The sequence below is a fragment of the Oncorhynchus tshawytscha genome, linkage group LG08, assembly GCF_018296145.1.
Source record: "Oncorhynchus tshawytscha isolate Ot180627B linkage group LG08, Otsh_v2.0, whole genome shotgun sequence".
Classification (NCBI taxonomy): domain Eukaryota; kingdom Metazoa; phylum Chordata; class Actinopteri; order Salmoniformes; family Salmonidae; genus Oncorhynchus; species Oncorhynchus tshawytscha.
The window spans coordinates 57,988,732-58,014,351 of NC_056436.1; the positions used below are offsets into that span (position 1 = coordinate 57,988,732).

At 44.4% G+C, this 25,620-nt stretch overlaps 2 protein-coding genes across 3 annotated transcripts in view; both read left to right on the plus strand.

Moving 5' to 3' along the window:
• Positions 1 to 1,023: 1,023 nt before the first annotated feature.
• On the plus strand, positions 1,024 to 12,412 carry LOC112256241 (neuronal acetylcholine receptor subunit non-alpha-3-like). Its single transcript, XM_042325693.1, has 6 exons — positions 1,024 to 1,360; positions 2,579 to 2,724; positions 8,182 to 8,226; positions 8,329 to 8,438; positions 8,884 to 9,790; positions 9,916 to 12,412. Exons 1-6 carry the CDS (start codon positions 1,282 to 1,284, stop codon positions 10,099 to 10,101), a joined length of 1,473 nt encoding a protein of 490 aa, XP_042181627.1. The 5' UTR covers positions 1,024 to 1,281; the 3' UTR covers positions 10,102 to 12,412.
• Positions 12,413 to 15,238: 2,826 nt separating this feature from the next.
• LOC112256242 (neuronal acetylcholine receptor subunit alpha-7-like) overlaps positions 15,239 to 25,620 on the plus strand; it is a 70,434-nt gene continuing 60,052 nt past the window's right edge. Inside the window, exons 1-2 of one of the 2 annotated variants that reach the window (XM_042325692.1) lie at positions 15,239 to 15,292; positions 15,532 to 15,684. In XM_042325692.1, coding sequence (XP_042181626.1) covers positions 15,615 to 15,684 — 70 coding nt within the window. In that variant the 5' untranslated portion in view covers positions 15,239 to 15,292; positions 15,532 to 15,614. Of the gene's footprint in view, positions 15,385 to 15,531; positions 15,685 to 25,620 lie in introns of both variants that reach the window. The other variant, XM_042325691.1, reaches the window with a different exon arrangement.

Consider the following 25,620-nt stretch of genomic DNA (forward strand, 5'->3'; position numbering starts at 1 on the left):
GTAAGGTTAGAGCTCACGGGCTTGGTTCCTGACCCAGAGAGGCTGCTGGATCAGCAGTGTGTTTGGTTGGGCCACGTCAAGCAGGCCCTGTCAGGGGCTATCAGAGTCTGTGTGTGGTGACACATGACAGAGTCAGAACTCTGAGACAGTATCTGAGACTCCAACTCAGAACTCCGAGGCTGACTAACTGATGGAAAATGACAGGGTGAACATCAACATAGAAAACCAGTCTCAGAGAGAGAGAGAAACAGACAGAGAGAGAGAGAGAGGTTTGGGAGAGAGAGAGAGAGAGAGAGAGAGAGATATTTGAGAGAGAGAGAGAGAGTGAGAGAGAGGGGGGGAGAGAAAGAGATATTTGAGAGAGGGAGTGAGAGAGTGAGAAAGAGATAAACGAATGAGAGAGAGAGAGAGTGAGTGTGTGAGAGAGAGAGTGATGTGCCATCTCTAGTGATGTGCCATGTCAGCATTAGGTCAGAAGATTTAGTTTAGTTTCATAAAGCACAGAGTCAGCCATCCTTCCCTCTTCCCCCCTTCTCATAGTAAAGGACTCCCTCTCTAAGTAGGATATCAATAGAGGTGAGGGTCTAGCACCACTCACTTTCCTCTTTGAGGACAGGCTGATGCTAAAGCTTTTATGGGCATCGCTTAGGATGAAGAACTGGTAAGACTTTCTGTATCATATATTTTAGCAACTGAAACTACCGGGAATCATCTGCTGACATCCATCCCGACTTCACTGCTTTAAGCGCGCCCTAGTGGACAGTCCGTGCCCTGCACGTGGACTTTCAACAGACATGACCCTCTTCGTTTTTCAAACTGCTGCGATATATTAGCCTACCAAGCCATCTCCCAGTGTCTCAGAAGATCATTACAACAACAGCTAAACTTGAAGAGTTTAGTCTACGTGCTACCGTTTCCCCTCAGGTGCGCATGCACGCACGGTCATCTGCCAGGTGCTGTGGATCCTTAGCTGTTCCTCTGATTGGTTTAGGATCCCGTTTAAACCCCATTCAAACTCCCGCTCTGCTCCCTCCTCTTTGTCACCGCGCCACGCGCTGGAGAGATGTGCAGAACAGCCGTCGGTGCCAGTCCTCCTCGCAACTGGAGTTTTGTTCACGGGGAGCTCAGTGGAAGGCTCGTTTTTAATATTAGATAGGGTTTATTTTTCCATTGTCAGCGTTGTTAACGGAATTATGAGACTTGTTTATTCCTACGGGGGCTCTCGAGAAGTTGTATGTCTTTAATGCATGATATTAGTTTATAGAAGCCTCTACAGAGCGGATGAGAATCATCATGAATTTGCGAGTATCTGTGCTTGTCCTTTCGGCGATGTGTGCGTTTTGTCTCGGCACCATCCCCGGTAAGTACAGGAACTGGAACAATTGCATGTCTTGTACGATAAGTAGGGTGAGTTAGAGTTATAAACGTGTGGTGCTTGCGAGGGATAGCCTATATGGAACTGAAAAGTGCACTAGGTTAGGATGGAAATAAAGGTTCCTCTATCCAAGTCACGGGGGGAGCATAACACATCTGGCCTTACATCCAAGTTACGATATGACCTTCCTCGAGATTCCAATTACTCATATTCCATCTGACAAACTGGAAGCATAAACTGTGCGCCTGTTTCTCCAAGCAACCAGAATCAATCTCCGGAGGACGCTCGCACGGGTCTGGTTCAGTTTCTGCTGACAGACAGAACCGGTCGACGGAAGCAGTGACAGACACGGTGTCAGGTGACAATGTCTGTCTCCCCTTCTGTTCTCTTTCTGAAACTAACGGTCATAATATCTATTGAATTATTGAAGGGTAATTTCCATTTGTCAGTAACACCCCAGGGCTATTCGTAAAGGATTGGTATATATGTGTGAAGGTTATGTTGAAGATGGCAATATCTAAGTAGAGGGTTGCATTTTATTTCTAATGTAATACAGTTTTGATTCCTGGAAGGAAATGATGTTAAGGCTGACAGAATGGGAGCCGGAGGGTAGATTCGCTCTAGCTGCAGGTTATTGGTCACATGCACACCCACACCCACACATTTTAAACACTTTATTTTAATCCACCAATCATATTTTTCAAAAAAAGGATCTACTATTTCAAAGGTCCCTGTATGCACGGCCCTCAAGGGTACAGCGAGCACCTCCCTCTCCAAACAGCTAGGCTGCACACGACAGCTGAAACAGAGCGGAACCTAGCCAATTGCTTTGCCCTAGTTTTTGTCAGGCCCTGCAATCTGGAGGCCACGGTCAAGCCTGTGGCTGAGACTGCCGAATATCAGCGCCACCAGCTTGCACCTACACCGAGACTGTCCAAGTGTCCAAAGCATACAGAAAGCCAGGGAGGGATAAACTGAGACCACAAAAAACACATCCTTTCAGCTTTCAAGTCCTTTGGGAATTGCCGTGTTGCAAACATTTTATATTTTGTTCAAAATAGTAAACACCATCTACGTTTAAAATTAGACACCTTGGTCTGTGAGCATTTTATATTCAAAATAGTTGTTTAATTGACATTGAGCTTCTCTCAGCCTATTTAAACTCTCTCTTTTCCCCTTCCCCCCTTCCTCTCCCATCCCCAGGTGAGTTTGGCTCTCTGGCTGAGATGGAGGACCTCCTGTTAAGGAACCTGTTCCAGGGGTACCAGCGCTGGGTCCGGCCCATCCAGCACGCCAACGACACGGTCACAGTACGCTTTGGACTCAAGATCTCACAGCTGGTGGACGTGGTGAGGATGCCGTATACATGCACAGGCACGAACGCACACACGCTAAACGCGCACCTCGGCAAAAGACCTTGCCATATAAACAAGCGGTAAAAGACATGGACGTCTCAAAATATCTTGTCTGAATTGCTTGAGCCACGTAGTTCTTGTAATTCTGACCCTGTCCATGTTGCCCAAACAAGTAATGCTGAAAGAAAGGAATCTTCTAAACCACAGTGGAACAACTCCACTCCTGAGCTGACCAAGGTCCTGAAATAAAGCTGGTGGCTTCAGTGGGACTTTTATCTAGCTTTTTCTCTCCTTTTATGAAACTCTTGGAACACGCTCTTTTCCAACAGAGCTTTACACTTTTCAGGGCCTGATTTGATAAGGTGAGCTGGTTTAGCTCTTCTGTCAAAGAACACAAGCAGCCAATAGAACAGTCCCATTCATGGTCTTAAATATGAACCTTGCTTAAACAAACAGCAGGATGCATATCTCTCGCTCTGAGGGGAGATGCCTGTGGCATGTATGTAATTGTTTCAACTCAAAAAGAGAGGTTGTAAATACTAACTGATATCATACCAAATAATGAGAATGAAAGAATATAGGAAAAGAGATTGGGGGGGGTGAGCTGAAGCACAGGAGTAAGAGGGATAGGAAGAGAGAGATGAATCACGGGAGAAAGCGATAGAGAGAAATGCTCTGCTTCAGGCTGATAAGTGGTGCCAATGTTGCTAGCCGTCTGTCCTGTATTAGGTTACAGTCCACCTCTGGACTATGTAAACTAAAATCTTCAGTGTCATGTCATCTTGCACCAAATGATCCTAAAAGAAACTCTGAAATGGAAAGAGAGAATGTTCACATGAAAATCTGTCACCAATTGCATGGAAACATATACAGGTGTAGCTATAGACACGCAAATGCGTTAGTCCAGTGTCACTTTGATTATGGTTCACTAGCATCCTCAAACATCTAAAGAATAAGCCAACCTTGTAAGAATTAAACTTAAACTCCCCCCTCATACTGATCTGGAGGTTGAGGGTTTTTTGTCTCAGGGACTTACTTCCATTGTGGTCCCTATGTTTTCCATAAGTACATACAGTTGAAGTCAGAAGTTTACATACACTTAGGTTGGAGTCATTAAAACTAGTTTTTCAACCACTCCACAAATTTCTTGTTAACAAACTATAGTTTTGGCAAGTCGGTGAGGACATCTCTTTTGTGCATGACAAAAGTCATTTTTCCAACAATTGTTTACAGAACGATTATGTCACTTATAATTCATTATCACAATTCCAGTAGGTCAGAAGTTTACATACACTAAGTGGACTGTGCCTTTAAACAGCTTGGAAAATTCCAGAAAATAATGTCATGGCTTTAGAAGCTTCTGATATGCTAAATTACATAATTTGAGTCAATTGGAGGTGTACTTCTGGATGTATTTCAAGGCCTACCTTCAAACTCCGTGCCTCTTTGCTTGACATCATGGGAAAATCAAAAGAAATCAGCCAAGACTTCAGAAAAACAATTGTAGACCTCCACAAGTCTGGGTCATCCTTGGGAGCAATTTCCAAACGCCTGAAGATACCACGTTCATCTGTACAAGCAATAGTACGCAAGTATAAACACCATGGGGCCACGCAGCCGTCATACCGCTCACGAAGGAGATGCGTTCTGTCTCCTAAAGATGAACATACCTTGGTGTGAAAAGTGCAAATCAATCCCAGAACAATATCGAAGGACCTTGTGAAAATGCTGGAGGAAACTGGTACAATAGTATTTATATCCACAGTAAAACGAGTCCTATATCGACCTAACCTGAAAGGCCGCTCAGCAAGGAAGAAGACACTGCTCCAAAACCGCCATTAAAAAAGCCAGACTACGGTTTGCAACTGCACATGGGGACAAAGATCGTACTTTCTGGAGAAATGTCCTCTGCTCTGATGAAACAAAAATATAACTTTTTGGCCATAATGACCATCGTTATGTTTGGAGGAAAAAGGGGGAGGCAACATCTCAAGACATCAGTCAGGAAGTTAAAGCTTGGTCGCAAATGGGTCTTCCAAATGGACAATGACCCCAAGCATACTTCCAAAGTTGTGGCAAAATGGCTTGAGGACAACAAAGTCAAGGTATTGGAGTGGCCATCACAAAGCCCTGACCTCAATCCTGTAGAAAATGTGTGGGTAGAACTGAAAAAGTGTGTGCAAGCAAGGAGGCCTACAAACCTGACTCAGTTACACCAGCTCTGTCAGGAGGAATGGGACAAAATTCACCCAATTTATTGTGGGAAGCTTGTGGAAGGCTACCCAAAACGTTTGACCCAAGTTAAACAATTTAAAGGCAATGCTACCAAATACTAATTGAGTGTATTTAAACTTTTGACCCACTGGGAATGTGATGAAAGAAATTAAAGCTGGTATAAATAATTCTCTCTATTATTCTGACATTTCACATTCTTAAAATAAAGTGGTGAGCCTAACTGACCTAAGACAGGGAATTTTTTACTAGGATTAAATGTCAGGAATTGTGAAAAACTGAGTTTAAATGTATTTGGCTAAGGTGTTTGAACTTTCAACTTCAACTGTGTATGTGTGTGTGTATATATATATATATTTTTTTACGTTGTTTACAAACTGATATGTGACAAGTCTTAATAACAAAAAAAGCAACAAATTTGGGTCTCAAATAGGTGTCAGTCTGCCCCTCCTGCCCTGAACGACGGGTCGCCACTGCCCGCAATAGGGCCAGAGGCAGAGAATCCCAGTGGAGAAAGGGGAGCCGGCCAGGAAGAGACAGCAAGCAGCACTGCCTTGTCGTTCACCTTCGCACCCCTGGACCAGACTGCACTCAATCATTGAACCTACTGAAGAGATGAGTCTTCAGTAAAGACTTAGTCGATACAGAGTCTGCGTCTCTCACATGTATAGGCAGACCACTCCATAAAAATGTATCTCTATAGGATAAAGCCCAACATTTGGTGGACCGTAGCGTACGTGTAAGTGTGTACGACAGGATCAAATCAGAGAGATGGGTAAGAGCAAGTCAATGTAATGCCTTGTAGGTTAGCAGTAAAAACTTAATCAGCCCTCGTCTTAACAGGAAGCCAGTGTAGAGTGGCTAGCACTGGAGGTTTCGAGGCAACATCCTAGCAGCCGTATTTAGCACTAACTGAAATTGATTTAGTGCTTTATCCGGGCAGCCGGCAAGCAAAGAATTGTAGTATTCTAATCTAGAAGTGACAAAATCATGGATTAGCTTTTCTGCATCATTTTTAGACAAAATGTTTCAGATTTTTTTGCATTGTTACAAAGATGGAAGAAAGCTGCCTTTGAAATATTCTTGATATGTTTGTCAAAAGCGAGGTCAGGGTCCAGAGTACCACCGAGGTCTTTCAGTTTAATTTGAGAAGACTGTACAACCATCAAGATTAATTGTCAGATCAAACAGATCTCTTTATTTCTTGACCTAGACCTAGCATCTCTGTTTTGTCTGAGTTTAAAAGTAAACAATTTTCTGCCCTTCACTTCCTTTATCTGAAACAGGCTTCCAGGACAAGCAATTTTGGGGCTTCACCCTGTCTCATCAAAATGTACATGTGTGTCATTCACAAAGCAGTGAAAGTTGACATTGTTTTTCCGAATGACATCAAGAGGTAGAATATATAATGAAAACAATAGTGGTCCTGAAACGGAAACTTGAGAAACACCCAAAACTTACATCCAGAGACAAACATATCTTTCCGACAGATAAGATCTAAACCAGGCAATAATTTGTCCGTGTAAACCAATTAGGGTTTCCAATCTCGCCAAAGAATGTGGTGATTGATGGTGTCAAACGGTACTAAGGTCTAGGAGCACGAGGAGAGATGCATTAAAAGGTCATTTACCCTCTTCATGAGTTCAGTTTTATGATGGGGTCTCAAACCTGAATGAAGCTGTTAGTATACATTATTTCTCTTCAGGAGGCAGTGAGTTGCTGCACAACAGCTTTTTCAAAATGAATGGGTGATTAGATATATGCTAATAGTTTATTAAACATGTTTATATTACAAACTGATACGTGACGTGTTTAATGCCAAAATAACAGGCAACGACAAAAACATTTGCAAAAAATGTAGGGCTCAACAGGTGGGGCTCTGCCTCTCCTGCCCTGAACGACAGATCGCAACTGCCCGTAAGCTGCGCAACAACTTTTAAAAGAAATTGCGTGAAGTGGGGGATTCGTTTTAGGCCAATAGTTAAAAAAAAAAAAAAATGTAATAGATTTTCCGGGTCAAGATTTGTCTTTTTCAAGAGAAGCTTTAATACTGCCACTTTTTTAGTGAGTTTGGTACACATCCGGAGGATAGGGAGCCATTTATGTTCAACATAGGAGGGCCAAGCACAGGAAGTAGCTCTTTCAGTAGTTTAGTTGGATTAGTGTCCAGTATGCAGCTGACTATTTTTGTGACTGTATCAAGAGATATAGGATTAAAAAACTTGAGTGTCTCCATTGATTCTAGGCCCTGGCAGTTCTGTGCAGCTTCAGGACAACTGAGTTTTGGAGAAATTCTCAGATTCAAAGAGGAGTCTGTAATTTTGCTTTCTAATGATCATAATCTTTTCATCTAAGAATTTCATGAATTCATCACTGCTGAAGTAAAAAGCCATCCTCTCTTGGAATGCTGCTTTTTAGTTCGCTTTGGGACAGTATCAAAAATATGTCTGCTTCTTATTCTCATTAGGCTGGAAAAATAGGCTGATTGAGCAGCTGTGAGGGCTCTTCAATATTCCACGGTACGGTCTTTCCAAGCTAGTCAGAAGAATTCCAGTTTGGTGGAGAGGTTACGGATATACAGTCAGTGTCCAGATTTCAGTTCCAATTTAGCCCATCTGAACAGTAGGCTACAGTTCCCTTGACGTGCCATAGGCCTACAGTATGTGAAGTCCCCATCTTGTGACTGGCATTTTGTGTAGCGCCTCACAATCGTCACATAACAGGCACTGCTATCCTCCCTCTTTTACCTCGTCACCAGATCTTTCTAAAACATTACTGTTCAGGCCATTTATTTTCAACTCTCCATTACGCAGATTTTTCTCCTAATGATTTCAACTCTGACTCTTGCCCTTTTTGAATCCGTGGATTGATGTTAACGTTTTATGCCTGTTCCCAAAAGCATTTGGCGATCGGCGTGTTGGCTATTTGACGACCGTACGGTTTGGCCCTAAAAGCTTAGGCTTATGCTCTAATACCAGACTAAAATAATAAAGGCAGAACCTTCATGTAGCCTATCAATATAAATTGCACAGGAGTGATACATTTAGAAATGGTTTAAGGTGTAATCATGACATAGTGTAAAAAGGAAATGGAACAGACAGCAACATTTGATTCCATTTTAAATGACATCCGATACACATTTCTAACCTGGATGTCTCCTCTCCTCTGCTCCACTCTGCATGACCTCTCTTTCTCTCTCGCTCTCACATACACACACAGGATGAGAAGAACCAGCTGATGACCACTAATGTGTGGCTGTGGCAGGTGAGGAGAAGGGGGGTGTAACTGTAGCTTGTAAGAGGCATAGAAACTGTTGTCCACAGAAGAGAATAGAAGGATAACAATCTTTTTTTTTTCCCTCAACAGGAGTGGATAGATTATAAACTGCGATGGAACCCTGAGGACTATGGTGGGATCACATCGATCAGAGTTCCATCTGAGACCATCTGGTTGCCTGACATTGTGCTCTATGAGAAGTAAGCTCAATGATGATGTCACATGTTATGAAGGGTTCATTTAGCATAAAGTCTTCAGACAAGACAGTGTAACCTCTACCTATATTCACACTAATAACCCACATTGATACTCTATATCCTTTTTTGTTTGATGTATTCCTAAGAAATATATGTTTTATACACACCCTAGAAAGCCAGTATGGAGGTTAGCTCTCAGGCTACAATGAAAGGCGGTCAGTGTGTAGGGGGAAAAAATATCTGAGTTCAAAAAGTACTTGTACTGAAAACCATGACGAATAACCCAAGGAGGCCGAGATGCAAAAATCATATAATTAAATTAATCCATGCTCAAAAGAATACAAAAAGTGGAAGTGCAAGGTGCTAGTAAAATAAGTTTCGGACTTATGCACACCCTAACCATAATATTAACCCTAATCTTACCCCCTGCCCCTCTCTCCTCTCCCAGTGCTGACGGGCGGTTCGAGGGCTCCCTGATGACCAAAGCCATCGTTAAGTCCAACGGTAGAATCACGTGGACCCCTCCGGCCAGCTACAAGTCGGCCTGCACTATGGACGTCACCTACTTCCCCTTCGACAGACAGAACTGCTCCATGAAGTTTGGCTCCTGGACCTACGATGGTAACATGGTGGACATGATCCTGTTAGACGACTATGTCGACAGGAAGGACTTCTTCGACAACGGCGAGTGGGAGATCCTGAACGCCACGGGGGCCAGAGGAAACCGGAGAGACGGGCTGTATTCCTTCCCCTTTATAACGTACTCGTTCATTCTGAAACGTCTCCCGCTGTTCTATACACTGTTTCTAATTATCCCGTGCCTCGGTCTGTCGTTCCTGACCGTGCTGGTGTTCTATCTGCCGTCAGATGAAGGGGAGAAGCTCTCTCTCTCCACCTCCGTCCTTGTGTCTCTCACTGTGTTCCTCCTGGTCATAGAAGAGATCATCCCGTCTTCCTCCAAGGTCATCCCTCTCATCGGGGAGTACCTCCTCTTCATCATGATCTTCGTCACCCTCTCCATCATCGTCACGGTGTTTGTCATCAACGTGCACCACCGGTCCTCAGCCACCTACCACCCCATGTCCCCCTGGGTTCGCACCCTCTTCCTTCAGAGGCTACCTCGGATGCTGTGCATGCGGGGCCACACTGACCGGTACCACTACCCCGAGCTGGCGCTGGAGAGTCCTGAGCTGAATCCCCGGTCTGGGGGTCAGAGGAGCAGCGGGGCCCATGGACAGAGTCCTCTGGAGGGGAAGGAAGATGAGAGTCAAGCCTGGGTCACCATGCTGGAGAGAGCTACGTACTCTGTGCGTTACATCAGCTGCCATATACGCAAGGAACACTTTATCAGAGAGGTGGGTCACCATGCTATATGTTTTAATCAACATGATATGTATGGTAATGCCATTTATATAATGTAATACTAAGATACTGAATTTGTTCCTGTTTCCCTGATTTTTCCTGTTCTTCCTGTTTTCAGGTGGTCCAGGACTGGAAGTTTGTGGCTCAGGTTCTGGACAGGATCTTCCTGTGGGCCTTCCTCACTGTGTCGGTCCTAGGGACCATCCTGATCTTCACCCCTGCCCTGCAGATATTCCTTAGTACCCCTCCCCAGTCAGACCCAGCAACCCCCATTAACTCATCACCCCCCCCAGTCCAGACCTAGCATCCCCCTCCAACTCGGCACCCAGTCCAGGCCCAGTCCACACCCTCTACCCCTCCTGAATTCCCCAGACTGAGCCCTGGACACCTGACCAACAACTCAACCCTGACCCCCAGTCTTGATCTATAGCCCCCCTCTACCTCCAGTTTCTCCTGAGCTTTTCAGCCAACTGGCCATTGTCAGCACAGCCAACCCCCTACGGTGGAGCTATGCCCTGACCTCACGTGCCACACCTTGAGTCAGAATTAGCACATCACCATGCTAGAGCAGTTCTGCTATAGATCTTTTATCCGTGTTTACATATTACATGGTCTTTATGACAGAGTTCACTCAATGTACAGAAGATGAATAACAAAGCTAATTAGAAAGGTGTTCAAAATTTGTATCAAAGCCACGATAGTATGTACAGTAATGTAGCATTCTGAAGCACAAACATTGACTGAAATATTTTGAATGTGTAAAATGTGCAATATTCTCTGTGGTTACTGTAGATACCAACAACATACTTAGTTCTTCTTATTATACTCCTCAAAACCGTTATCGTCAGACCCAAATATTGTGATCTTAGTTAGTGTAAGTTTGTCTGTGAGTGGAATGGTAGCGGCATCCAGGCCGCTCTGATTGGACGATCAGTGTTCTATTTGTGGTGATTCGGGGCGGCAGGTAGACGAGTGGTTAGAGTGTATCCCCGAGTTGACTAGGTAAAAATCTGTCGTTCTGCCCCTGAACAAGGCAGTTAACCCACTGTTCCTAGGCCGTCATTGAAATAGGAATTTTTTCATAACTGACTTGCCTAATTAAATAAAAATAAATTGTGGAGGGTCCTCATTAGCTAGGAATTGTTTGAGTTCTGTTTTTTGTTCTGGCTGTTGTGACCTTTGACTTTTATTTCACACTTGTTTGGGCACTCCATCAACTAGTTAATTGAAATACATTATTATTCAGGTACAATGACTATAGTCCCCCAAAAAAATCCTCCGTCGATGTCCAGCCACTTTTGTGATTACTGTTATGGAGTATGATGGGTAACACAGTGAATCAGACTCTACAAACCATCGTCCTGATGTACATCAAATCATCATAAAGAGATTTTGAATACGGCAAGTTTGTATTTTGTCATGTAGTTTTGAATGTCTATATCCCTTCATTTGGATTCGCTTGGAAGTCTGTTTGGGACGCAGATTGATGCTGCTGTTACATAGTCAAATTGCGCAATATAGTTGTGCGTGTAGTATTTTATTCCACTAGGTGGCAACCTTGGTAAGATGATTGTCAGCGGTCTCTCTCCTACACGTCAGCAGTCTGTAGGCCTATTGGAGGTGATTATTTAGTCTATCAATCCTTTGGTCCTGATTCTTAACTATATGTAGATTTACATGTTATCTCTCACACACTGACACACACTTGCATGTGTTCTCATGCACACAAACACACGTCGCCACACATGCAGACACGCACATGCACAGCCACCATATCGAAAAGTAGACACCTTGCCAGAGTGCATGCAAGACAAACACAATGACATAAAGGGGGAAAAAATTAATTCTGTAGGATGGTTCTTTTTAGGTAGGTGTATATGTGTCTTTGAGAAGCTGTACTGTACTCCCTTCAATTCAGCTAGTAAAGTGCATGGAACCGTTTCCTCCCAGGTCTAATGCTATACTGACATTGTATACAATATCACATTGAGCTCTTTGTTCTTCCCCTCCTTTCTTCCTCTCCTCCCTGTGTAACTCTTGACCTTTTTCACTCTGACTCCTAAGTGTTTGCGAGAGGTCCAACCTTTCCCAGACACCTCATAACTCTGTTACCAATATGAAGATCTATGGTCTTCTTGGCCTGTTTATATCAGGGCAGTCATTGTGGCTCAACAGGGGCTTGTTTCAGAATGACTTGTGGGTGTATTTCATCAGTGTCTTCACTGGGGTAGCTCAAGCATCTCAGTGTGAATGCTGATTTTTGGATCAGTTTTGCTGTTTAGATCACAAAGAATAAGACTACATGGACATGGAGGGACTTGACCCTAGATCAGCACTCCTACTGTGAGATGCATGTTACATACAGCCCCTGGGACCTGTGCTCTATCTATCTGGGAACTTTCCCTGTGGAACCCGTAGTCCCAAACATCAAGTCACAGAGCCTCAGACACAAACACCAAAACTCACCTGACCCCATTCCATCACATCCTTAGGTTATGAGTGAAGTGTCCAGGCCCTGCTAAAGCCAGGGCAGTCTTAACATGTGATGTGTCCAGGCCCTGCTAAAGTCAGGGCAGTCTTAACATGTGATGTGCCCAGGCCCTGCTAAAGCCAGGGGAGTCTTAACATGTGATGTGTCCAGGCCCTGCTAAAGCCAGGGCAGTCTTAACGTGTGATGTGTCCAGGCCCTGCTAAAGCCAGGGCAGTCTTAACGTGTTATGAGTGATGTGTCCAGGCCCTGCTAAAGTCAGGGCAGTCTTAACATGTTATGAGTGATGTGTCCAGGCCCTGCTAAAGCCAGGGCTGTCTTAATGTGTTATGAGTGATGTGTCCAGGCCCTGCTAAAACCAGGGCAGTCTTAGCGTGTTATGAGTGATGTGACCAGGGCAGTGTTAACGTGTTATGAGTGATGTGTCCAGGCCCTGCTAAAACCAGGGCAGTCTTAACGTGTTATGAGTGTTGTGACCAGGGCAGTGTTAACGTGTTATGAGTGATGTGCCCAGGCCCTGCTAAAGCCAGGGCAGTCTTAACATGTTATGAGTGATGTGTCCAGGCCCTGCTAAAGCCAGGGCAGTCTTAACATGTTATGAGTGATGTGTCCAGGCCCTGCTAAAGCCAGGGCAGTCTTAACATGTTATGAGTGATGTGCCCAGGGCAGTCTTAACGTATTATGAGTGATGTGCCAGGCCCTGCTAAAACCAGGGCAGTCTTAACGTATTTCTGTGTGGACAAAGATTGGGTGCATCTTAGTTTGCGTGTGTGTGTGCTTTGTGTGTATGTACATATTGGTACATGTGTGTGTGTGAGAGCGTGTGTGTGTGTGTGTGTGTGTGTGTGTGTGCGTGAGTGAGAACATTATCTGTGCAGATGTCCTGGGCAGTCTGTTAAATTTAAGTAACCACTCATGCAGGCAGGGGAGAGTGGACTACACACTAGTCTACTGGAGAGTGGACTACACACTAGTCTACTGGAGAGTGGACTACACACTAGTCTACTGGAGAGTGGACTACACACTAGTCTACTGCATTAAATCCCATTAGTACAGCACATCTCATGTATAAAATATTTTAAAAATTAACATGAGCCAAGCAGCTTTGTCCTCTTTATCTAACTCCATCTCTCAAGCATCCCTCCCTCCCTCCCTCCCTCATCAGATTATTTTCTCACTCACTGTTTCACTCCCAACCTCCCCTTTCTTTCCACCTCTGTAAAACACCATATCTCTCATTCTCTGTCACACACACACACACGGTGCTTGCTGACTCCTGTGGTCTGTCCTGCTGCCATATCGGATCTCGAGCTCACAGTGGTGCTCCTGCTGGTAAAGACCAGGCCACTGAGTCTCTGTCACTCTGGATATCACCTCCAACAGTGTGAGAGAGCAGAGAGGAGGGGGCGGGTAGAGAGCAGAGAGGAGGGGGGCGGGTAGAGAGCAGAGAGGAGGGGGTGGGTAGAGAGCAGAGAGGAGGGGGCGGGTAGAGAGCGAGAGAGGGGGGGGTAGAGCGAGACAGAAGAGAGAGCGAGAGAGGGGGGGGGGTAGAGCGAGACAGAAGAGAGAGAGAGAGAGGGGGTAGAGGGAGAAATAGGGAAAAGATTGAAACGAGAGGGAGGACAGGTTAGGGCATTTCAATCAGACAGTCAAAGTCTATGTTCTGGAAGGTTGGCACTCAAAATCTCTCTCACCCTAGCAGCTCAGATTTCAGAAAATTTCCCCTGTGACAGATCTGTCTACTCTGAGCAGAGTGTGTGTATTATTGCTTATCTCAAAGTGTGTGTTTGTGAGCATTATGTGTTTACTGCTCTCAGTGAAAGGAAAGTCCCCCAGGAGTATGGAAGGGATAAGGCGTGGGAGGCAGTAGCACATTGGGAACAAATTCTCCTGGTGTCTGGTGTGTTAGTGACGCTGAATGAGGAAACACACACACAAACTCACACACTCAGACACACTTTGCCTCATCCCAAGCGGTGAAATGACAGAGCAAATTTAGACCTGCAAAAGAGTTCTAGATTCAGAGGGTGACATGGACACCTCGGCTGTCCCAGACAGGACAGACACGGCGCAGACAGTGACAGCACCACCAAGCACTGGACAGTTCCTGTCTGGTTCTCCCTCTCCCAACCGCTAGCCTATTGTGTGCAACGCGTATGTCAGTGTGCACAAATCAAACCGTCCTGCTAGGATCAAGACAGCCGAACTGTAAAATAGCAAGAACAAACATGTCAATGTTGTTTTTCTTTAGATCGCTTTTTAAAGTAGTCTACACATGGAAATTCCAGTTTGAGAGAGAGAGAGAAGGCAGCCAATTGGCACGCTTTATTGCGTAGTGTTTCCCCCTCACCGTTTATCGTATTATATTCTCGTTTAAATTATTTATGGAATGGAATAAATAGATCAATTGATTACTGTACAAGCCCGGCCAGAGGAAAAAAATAGGATAAACAGACCTAAATGAAGTTAATTAATACTAGAATGGCAAAAATGCCTTTTGACGGTTAGCACTAAACAATTACTAACGTAGAGGAGTTCCACCTTTTAGCCCATTCATCTATTATACTTTACTGTCTATGACCTATTCACTCCCTTCCTCTGTTTTTGCTAGCCTATAGGTTACAACTCTCTCACAAGAACATTGATGGTCATATTTACTGTAAAACTATAAAACCAGACCTCAACACTAAGTCCCTTCTGAATCTATAAACTCTTAGCGGGTCTTCACTAGTTACCACAGCCAAAAATAATATTTATTCAATTTCTCTTCTTAAAATGTGATTTTTTAAAAACCTAGCCCTATCCTTAGCCCTAACCTTAACTACACTGTTAACCGTATGCATAACCTTAAATGTTGACCAAAAAGCGAATGTTCGTTTTCATGAATTTTGACAAGCCAATTTGGAGTTTGTGGCTGAGGTTAAATAGTGGAAAGCCCTCTTAGCGGAGACGACGCGAACCCCGTCGCGCGCGTCGAACAGACCAGAGGAGCAAAGTCACGGAAAAGGTAAGCGAGCGAAGAGGGACATCCTAACGTCAGCCACAAGTTTGGTGTAAGATTCACATGGTCGTCATATCAACCGACAATTCCGACACCGGGTAGTTAGATTTTTGTTATGCGCTAAATTTATTTCATTACAGCAGACTATGATTTGACAATGTATGAGAATGTGTTTTAAGCAGCGTGCACACGCAAATGTTGTTAACTATATCTACCGCACTCACTCTCACCCTTTCCCAACCAAGTGCTCATATCGGAGCTGAGCGAGCAATTTCAATCTAGCCGCCAGTGAAGACTCGCGGGACGTCGGATTCCTGTGAACACAAGGATGCGGTCCCGCACGTTTTTTGGACCGTGTTCGATTGGGATCTATCTATGGATGGCGGTCCTTTTCAAAGGTATGGCGGGGATCCAGGTCCACTTCTCTCTGTTGAACGATGTTGCATGTCTGTTTGGAGTATGTGGCGTCAATGCATGCTATAACCATGGTAGGCTAGTTACTCTGGTTTGAGTTTTGGGTGGGACACTAGCTGATTAAACTCCACTCGAAGTTCATCCGAAACCTCCTTCACCGTGGAGTGGAGTTTAGTCAGCTACGCGGGACACCAAAGCAGGCTAGGTCTAGTTTTTGGTTTTCCAGGTAGTTCTGGGCACATTTTTTTTTTAAATTTGAAAGGAAGGAACACAGAAGGGGGAAATGTATATGAAAGGACAGTGGCTTCTTCTTCTTCTTCTTCTTCTTCAATGAAACCTGTTAGATTTGATCAAAGCAGAAATACAGTTGTGATGCGGTTTGCTTTGGGAAGAGGCTACAGTTTTGTTGCGTTATTAGACTTCATAGTCTTGAGTGTCTTTTCCTTATTGTCACAGTGCAGTCTGTTGTTAGGTACAGCAAGATTATGTCATCCATTCTAGATAGTAGGAGTTATGTATGATACGTATGATAGAATGAATGATATAATATAATGCATGTGCAAGTCCATCATTTTTGAGCTCATGTAAAATAGTTAAATGTGTGTGCGCACGTTGTGCTTATTCATAGGGATAATGTAATTCGTCATTTTTCACTGCCCCGTTCTCCCTCCCCTCCCCAGTGGTGGATTTACCATTAGGCAGAAGAGGAAATTGCCTCAGGCCTCACATCATCAATGGGCCTCATGAGCTGGGGATAATTTAATACAAATAACACTAGTAATATTTTTTTTAAATAATAATTTCTCTGTTTGAGTCACTCCATGCCCTCCCCATCAGCAGGTTGGTTCAGCAGCAGCAAAATCAGCAGGAAGCTTAAAAGTTGCAAAGGAAACGCGGAGAGAGTTTTTTTTTTTGCCTGGCCACTGTGCCCAGGTTAATTAAGACACATTGCTGACAAAAAGGGTCCCCCCAAAAAGTAAATTAATCAAAACAGCTGAATAATAATTCATAATAGATCAATTGTTTCTTTCCATACAATAATGTAGCCGGTGTGAAATGGCTAGCGAGTTAGCAGTGCACGCTAATAACTGTTCAGTCGGTGACGTCACTCTCTCTGTGACCTTGAAGTAGTTTACTTTGCTCTGCAAGGGCCGAGGCTATTGTGAAGCGATGGGTAACGATGCTTCGTGGGAGGCAGTTACAGATGTGTTCAGGGGTTCCTGGTTTGAGCCCAGGTTGGGGCGAGGAGAGGGACAGAATAATTAACCCTGTTACATATATTTCATATCAATATTAATCCAAGTTTTTCTCATAATAGTAGAAACAAGTGTCATCAATCATCCACATAATGGTTCATAATAAAGGACTATTCCACACTAAAGACTTCCCCTGCATTGTTTCACGCGATGTGATTGCAAATGTGGCTTTCATTGACATTAAGCTGCAGCAACGAGGTGCTTTCAGGGCGGGCAGAGAACAAGAAAGAAAGATAATTTGTATGTAAAAATGTTATGTCAATTAAAGCATTTCTTTAGTAAAAAGACAGGTGCTGCTGATAATACTGCCATGGTCATCGAGGCAGAGGACATGTACTGTATGTGTGGCCCATGGCATGTCGTACTATTTTTGGCCAGACAGCATCAGATACATGGGCTACATATAGTAATACAGAGGGGCGCTGTTTTGCTCACTCGGATGCTTTCTCCGGTAAGACAGTTTCAGCCACTTGCGAATTGTAGGAACATTGACTGGTGCACAGTGCACTGTTCCGGATGCTGGAATTATTTTGGATGAACGTGCCAAGGTAACCTACATTTTGAAGTGATTTGTTTGACAATCATATGAACACATCATGACTGGTTGTGTTCATGACACATTTAAAGGTAATACATTTTTACAGTTAAATTACAAGTGTTTACTATAAATCCATGAAAAAAAGGTTTTGTTGGGGGGGGGGGCTCTGCATGGGGCCTCCAAAACACAACATCTCAGACACACCAGTAGAGTTGCTGTTCACATAGCAAAAACTGAAGCCGTCAGCAGCTCAGCCTTGTTAAAATACTGCAAACCAGAGGGTGGCAGTAGCGTTGTTTGGCAATGCTCTTCCGTGTGTGTTACTTATGGTCTAGATTCCAACGTTAGCTAGCTAGCTGCCCTAATGCTGCTATTTTGTAGAAAGCCAGATTGCCACAGCCAGATAACTACCTAGCAAGATGATGAAGAAACAATTGAATTCACTCTCCATAATCCCATTTTGTCAGTGCCAGCCCATAGCCAAATGTTTGCCTATGGGCTGGCATAGCTAGCTAGCTAATGACACTGCACTAATTTGGCAGCTGTTTCATGGAAACTAGCTCATATTTAATTATAATGTCAATACTAGCTACAGTGGTTAGCTAGCTTGGAGGAAGTATTTAGTGTTGTGTGCATTGCGTCTGTGCACTTAGCTAGCTACTATCTCATAGCCTACATTGTATATAAAGTGTGACTGGCTTATCCGTGGATGTACTGAGAAAATGTTTCTTTTTGTTGTCACTCCTGTTGGCTCCCCCTGTGGAGGTTTGTGCTCTCTGATTGGCTCAAAGTCATATGGTTGGAAACTGACGAGCATTGCGATTCTACAAGTAGAAAAAGGTAGGTTCGTCGCTACCAGGTCAGCACCCAGCAAGTACCGCTTTTGTTTTAGCGAGAGAAGGAACGGCCTCCGACTGGGATAAGTACCTATTAGCAGTCTATCGGCAGTGAGATTCTCTGTGTGTTTCATGCATAGGCCTTAGTCCTCCCTTGCCCTTCGCTCCCCCTTAACATCCCTGACATCTGAGTCTACCTTATGCACTGTGACGCAGCACTTCACAGGGTTTAACAGAGGTTTTTGGCACAGAGGCATCTCTCCAGTGTGTTGCGTGTTACCGTCTCCACGCATTGTTTCACCGTCTCTTTGTGTGTATCAGTACACGGACACTCCCTGTCCTCACCTATCCACTCCACTCACATCACTGGCCAGGGGACCGAGGGAGGGACCGAGGGAGAGAGAAAGTGACATTTTGAGTGTGTTTAGACAGTGCTTTGGTCTCAAGCAGACTTGTCCTACTATTGTCTGATAGACAGACTGGTCTTTTTAACGGTTTGATTTATAATTGACGCAGACTAGCTTTTTCTAGACTTTACACTCCTTACTCCCACTCGGATCGGGCACTCTTGTGCATGAGGCCATGCAATGCATACAGGCAAGTGTTAGTGATCAAATCATTTACACATTAACTTTCAGTAATGGCTGATCTATGTTAATTTACAATACTTTCTGAAAGTATTCTATGAGATGCATCTGAAGAGTAAGATGAACTGTGGAGCAATGAAGAGATATTACTTTTACCAATGAAATTCTGTTTTTATTGTTTCTCTCTATACCTCCCTCTAAACCTCCCTCTAACCTCACTGGATCGATACAATATGTAGAGTTGCATTGCATCTGTCAATAAATTAATCTGTCTCTGATTCCTATGCAACACCTCACTCTTTCCCCTCTTCTCCCTCTCTTTCCCTCACCAGTAACTCCTGAGAGACTGTCTAGCCTCTCACGTTCTTTAATCTCTAGTTTATGTCAATTAAACCACTCCTGCCTCATTCTGTGTATTATAGTGCTTCTACACCTGCATTGCATGCTGTTTGGGGTTTTAGGCTGGGTTTCTGTACAGCACTTTGAGATATCAGCTGATGTACGAAGGGCTATATAAATAAATTTGATTATTATTATTATTTTTTTGATTATTGATTGGGTGTTTTTGTGGCTTTAATGAAGTGTTTCTTATGAGCGTAATGATGAGATCTATGTGACTTTAAAGAGGTCCAGCCAGCCTTTTGGTAAGGAATGCAGTGATGATAGACTCGCGCCCTGTCCAGGGGATGTACTTGTACCTCAAGCTGCCTCGCGCTACATAAACAGGCGCTTGTGCAAGGCTACTTACGCTGTGATTGGCATCCATAGGAGGAAGGCTTACAGTACTGCCCAGTAGCAGCATGGTAAAATACAGCAACTGCTTACATGGTATACATGTCTTTTTTTAATTAAATTTGTATTTTTATTTCACCTTTATTTAACCAGGTAGGCTAGTTGAGAACAAGTTCTCATTTGCAACTGCGACCTGGCCAAGATAAAGCATAGCAGTGTGAACAGACAACACAGAGTTACACATGGAGTAAACAATTAACAAGTCAATAACACAGTATGCTATGAGACATATTTTTCTGTTGCCTTTGAGCCAAAGAGGCTCATGAAGTTTTGGATTTACATAACCAGCCTTGTTTTTTTATCTGTGTAAGAGGTCAAAGTTAATGTATATGAATGCAAATACATGTGTAGCAGCTGTGATGGGTCTGTTCCACTGTGCCGTGACATTGGATTAGATTAGGATTAAAGACTAGGGACCTGAGATGGAGGCTGGGTGGGTCTGACCACAGAGGTATAGATTGTCAACCTCTCACGTCATCTCAGCCCAGCCCCTATACCGTCGTTACCATGCTAGTTTACCCTAGCCATACCACATACCCCTAGTTTACCCCCACCATACCCCACCCACACTCTGAGCCCAGTGATGCAGGGTGGAAGAAGGGGTTTCAACAGTAGCAACACTCACACACCTGAATTAAGATGAAGAGTCAGCCTTAGAAAGCCACTGTTGCTTTTCAACTCCCTCGTGTGAAAATGTGTAATTTCTTGTGGCATTGTTTTTATGTTTGAACTCTCTCTACTGTCCCTTTCCACTCAACCCCCCTCTCCCATTCACTTCTCTCTGCCCTCCATTCCTCTGTTTACCCCCTCCCCCTTCTCTGTGGGTGGGTTTGGGTGGAAAATAGGTCAGGGAATATGCACAACTATACTTTGATATAAGAGTGAAGACACAACATCTGTACTAGTTGTATTCCATCTGGAGCCTCCACTACCCAACAGGATACTGACTGGAAAGTAAAACACTGATTGTTTCAGTAAAACACTGAACACAATATTGAAAAATGTGCTTGAAATATTGGAACACTCTTCCTGTGGTCAAATCAATTCTATCTGTGTCACAAATGCCACCCTATTGCCTTTACAAGGCCCATAGGGCTCCGGACAGAAGTAGTGCACTATATAGGGAATAGTCGGAAACATGGCTCACTCGAGAGACGCTAACAGAGTCGGTGCAGCCAGCTGGTTTCTTCACGCATTGCGCAGACAGAAACAAGCATCTTTCTGGTAAGAAGAGGGGCGGGCAGGTATGCCTTATGATTAACGAGACGTGGTGTGATGATAACAACATACAGGAACTCAAGCCCTTCTGTTCACCTAAATTAGAATTCCTCACAATCAAATGTCGACCGCATTATCTACCAAGGGAATTCTCTTCGATTATAATCACAGCCGTATATATTCCCCCCCCAAGCAGACACGTTGATGGCCCTGAACTAACTTTATTTGACTCTATGTAAACTGGAAACCACATATCCTGAGGCTGCATTCATTGTAGCTGGGGATTTTAACAAGGATAATCTGAAAACCAGACTCCCTAAATTCTATCAGCATATCGATTGTGCTACCAGGGCTGGTAAAACCCTGGATCATTGTTATTCTAACTTCAGCAACGCATATAAGGCCCTCCCCCGCCCTCCTTTTGGAAAAGCTGACCACGACTCCATTTTGATGCTTCCAGCCTACAGACAGAGACTAAAACAGGAAGCTCCCGCGCTCAGGTCTGTTCAACGCTGGTCCGACCAATCTGAATCCACGCTTCAAGACTGCTTCGATCACGTGGATTGGGATATGTTTCGCATTGCGTCCAACAACAACATTGACGAATACGCTGATTCGGTGAGCGAGTTCATTAGAAAGTGCATCGGAGATGTTATACCCACAGCAACCATTAAAACATTCCCAAACCAGAAACTGCGGATTGATAGCAGCATTCGTGTGAAACTGAAAGCGTGAACCACTGCTTTTAACCAGGGCAAGGTTACCGGAAACATGACCGAATACAAACAGTGTATCTATTCCCTCCGCAAGGCAATCAAACAAGCTAAGTGTCAGTATAGAGACAAAGTAGAGTTGCAATTCAACGGCTCAGACACAAGAGGTATGTGGCAGGGTCTACAGTCAATCACAGATTACAAAAAGAAAACCAGCCCCGTCGTGGACCAGAATGTCTTGCTCCCAGACAGACTAAATAACTTTTTTGCTCGATTTGAGGACAATACAGTGCCACTGACACGGCCCGCTACCAAAACCTGCGGGCTCTCCTTCACTGCAGCCGACGTGAGTAAAACATTTAAACGTGTTAACCCTCGCAAGGCTGCAGGCCCAGACGGTATCCCCAGTCACGTCCTCAGAGCATGCGCAGACCAGCTGGCTGGTGTGTTTACGGACATATTCAATCAATCCTTATCCCAGTCTGCTGTTCTAACATGCTTCAAGAGGGCCACCATTGTTCCTGTTCCCAAGAAAGCTAAGGTAACTGAGCTAAACGACTACCGCCCCGTAGCACTCACTTCCGTCATCATGAAGTGCTTTGAGAGACTAGTCAAGGACCATATCACCTCCACCCTACCTGACACCCTAGACCCACTCCAATTTGCTTACCGCCCCAATAGGTCCACAGACGACGCAATCGCACTGCACACTGCACACTGCCCTAACCCACCTGGACAAGAGGAATACCTATGTGAGAATGCTGTTCATCAACTACAGCTCAGCATTTAACACCATAGTACCCTCCAAACTCGTCATCAAGCTCGAGACCCTGGGTCTCGACCCCGCCCTGTGCAACTGGGTACTGGACTTCCTGACGGGCCGCCCCCTGTTGGTGAGGGTAGGTAACAACATCTCCACCCCGCTGATCCTCAACACTGGGGCCCCACAAGGGTGCGTTCTGAGCCCTCTCCTGTACTCCCTGTTCACCCACGACTGCGTGGCCATGCACGCCTCCAACTCAATCATCAAGTTTGCGGACGACACTACAGTGGTAGGCTTGATTACCAACAACGACGAGACGGCCTACAGGGAAGAGGTGAGTGCCCTCGGAGTGTGGTGTGAGGAAATTAACCTCCCACTCAACGTCAACAAAACAAAGGAGATGATTGTGGACTTCAGGAAACAGCAGAGGGAGCACCCCCCTATCCACATCGACAGGACAGTAGTGGAGAGGGTAGTAAGTTTCAAGTTTCTCGGCGTACACATCACGGACAAACTGAAATGGTCCATCCACACAGACAGCATTGTGAAGAAGGCGCAGCAGCGCCTCTTCAACCTCAGGAGGCTGAAGAAATTTGGCTTGTCACTCACAAACTTCTACAGATGCACAATCGAGAGCATCCTGTCGGGCTGTATCACCGCCTGGTACGGCAACTGCTCCGCCCACAACCGTAAGGCTCTCCAGAGGATAGTGAGTTCTGCACAACGCATCACTGGGGGCAAACTACCTGCCCTCCAGGACACCTACACCACCCGATGTCACAGGAAGGCCATAAAGATCATCAAGGACAACAACCACCCGAGCCACTGCCTGTTCACCCCGCTATCATCCAGAAGGCGAGATCAGTACAGGTGCATCAAAGCAGAGACCGAGAGATTGTAAAACAGCTTCTATCTCAAGGCCATCAGATTGTTAAACAGCCACCACTAACATTGAGTGGCTGCTGCCAACATACTGACTCAACTCCAGCCACTTTAATAATGGAAATTGATGTAAAAAATGTATCACTAGCCACTTTAAACAATGCCACTTAATATAATGGTTACATTCCCTACATTACTCATCTCATATGTATATGTATATACTGTACTCTATATCATCTACTGCATCTTGCCATCTTTATGTAACACATGTATCACTTGCCACTTTAAACTATGCCACTTTATGTTTATATACCCTACATTACTCATCTCACATGTATATACTGTACTCTATACCATCTACTGCATATTGCCTATGCCGTTCTGTACCATCACTCATTCATATATCTGTATGCACATATTCTTTATCCCTTTACACTTGTGTGTGTATAAGGTAGTAGTTGTGGAATTTTTAGGTTAGATTACTCATTGGTTATTACTGCATTGTCAGAACTAGAAGCACAAGCATTTCGCCACACTTGCACTAACATCTGCTAACCATGTGTATGTGACAAATACATTTGATTTGATTTGAATAGGGTGCCACTTTGGACGCGTTCTGTCTTCACAATGGGTTTTTGGGGGTATTTTAAAACACTTGTTTAGAGTTGTAAAACAGCGCACATGTATTACTCCTAGCCGTTTAAAAACCTCATCTATCACTGTGACATTATTGCGATATGGGTCCTTTGTTTCTTCACCTTGGGATGGCTTTCTGACAGGCTTTCTAAAAGGACACCCGTGAAGGTCTGGGTCGCCATTAGTTACATCCTTTTGTCTGGGTTCTTGTGTGTGTGTGTGTGAGAGAGAGAGAGAAGTCCTTGTGATTTGCATACCTTACATAGCTGTGACTGTCTTCCCATCACTCTGCATTAATATCGCATGGTGTGTTTCGAGAGACAGAGCAGAGATTCTGGGGAGTGGTCGCGAAACACACTCTGTTCTGTCCCTTCCAGGGTCTAAACTCCGACCCTATGTCCCTTACTGTTCTATTTTCTGTTGTTCTTTTTGAGATTTTGGGTGTTTCTCAATATGCGTACGACCGTGCTCCGAGCACGCAAATTGGAGTACGGCAGGGCCAGAGCATAAGTCCAAATCAAAGTATGTGAAACGGGGCACGGATGCGTACTCTGCTTGTACACATTTCGAAAAGCATGCATTGATGCAAGCCTCAACAAAAAGTATAGACAGAAATATGACGCAAACTCGTCAAAAACTACGCAAAATTGATTGAAATCAATGACGGCTAGCTCTAGTCTCAGGGAGTCTTGGTGCAGAAGGAGGAACTCTCATTCTAGGCTCCAGCCTGTGCCTTGTGTCTGGAGCTGAATGTGGGGTGCACATCTGAGCGTACCGACCCAGTAGAGAGTCTCAGATGGGGCATGATCATTGAGGAGGGAGGGATAGAGGGAGGCTGTCAGTCTTATCAGAGAGAGAGAGTGTGTGTGTGTGTGTGTGTGTGTGTTTGGATTAGGCGGAGGCGGGGGGGGTTGTCTTGTCTCAGCTTCTGTTTGCAGATGCTACCCAGAACAGAGGCCCTTTCCCTGGTTCATGTGCTTCAGGGTAAATCAGCTCACAATGAAGAACACATTAGAACACGGACAACGCTCTTTATACGTCTACTTACAAGGCAACTACTTCCATCTACTAGATAATGCATTAGGACACTTCTTCTTTAGGCTTTCTCAGCCTACCAGTTCAGAGGCAGTTCTGTTTTAAAGCGAACAAACATTACACACTATTAGGACGGTTAAACCTTTTTATTTGTGGCGGCAGGGTAGCCTAGTGGTTAGAGCGTTGGACTAGTAACCAAAAGGTTGCAAGATCGAATCCCCGAGCTGACAAGGTACAAATCTGTCGTTCTGCCCCTGAACAAGGCAGTTAACCCACTGTTCCTAGGCTGTCATTGAAAATAAGAATTTGTTCTTAAAACCTCTCTAGGGTATGTTGGACGCTAGCGTCCCATCCAGTGAAATTGCAGAGCACCAAATACAGAAATGCTCAATATAAAAATTCAGAAAACAAAACACATTTTACATAGGTTTAAAGATGAACTTCTTGTTAATTCAACCACAGTGTCAGACTTATATAATGCTTTTCGGCAAAAGCATACCTAGCCCAGAACATACCTAGCCCAGAACATTGCCCAGTTGACAAATTATTACAAACAGTAACCAGCCAAGCAAAAGCGTTACAAAACTCAGAAATAGAGAAAATTAATCCCTGACCTTTGATGATCTTCATATGGTGGCACTCAGAAGACATTCATTTACTCAAT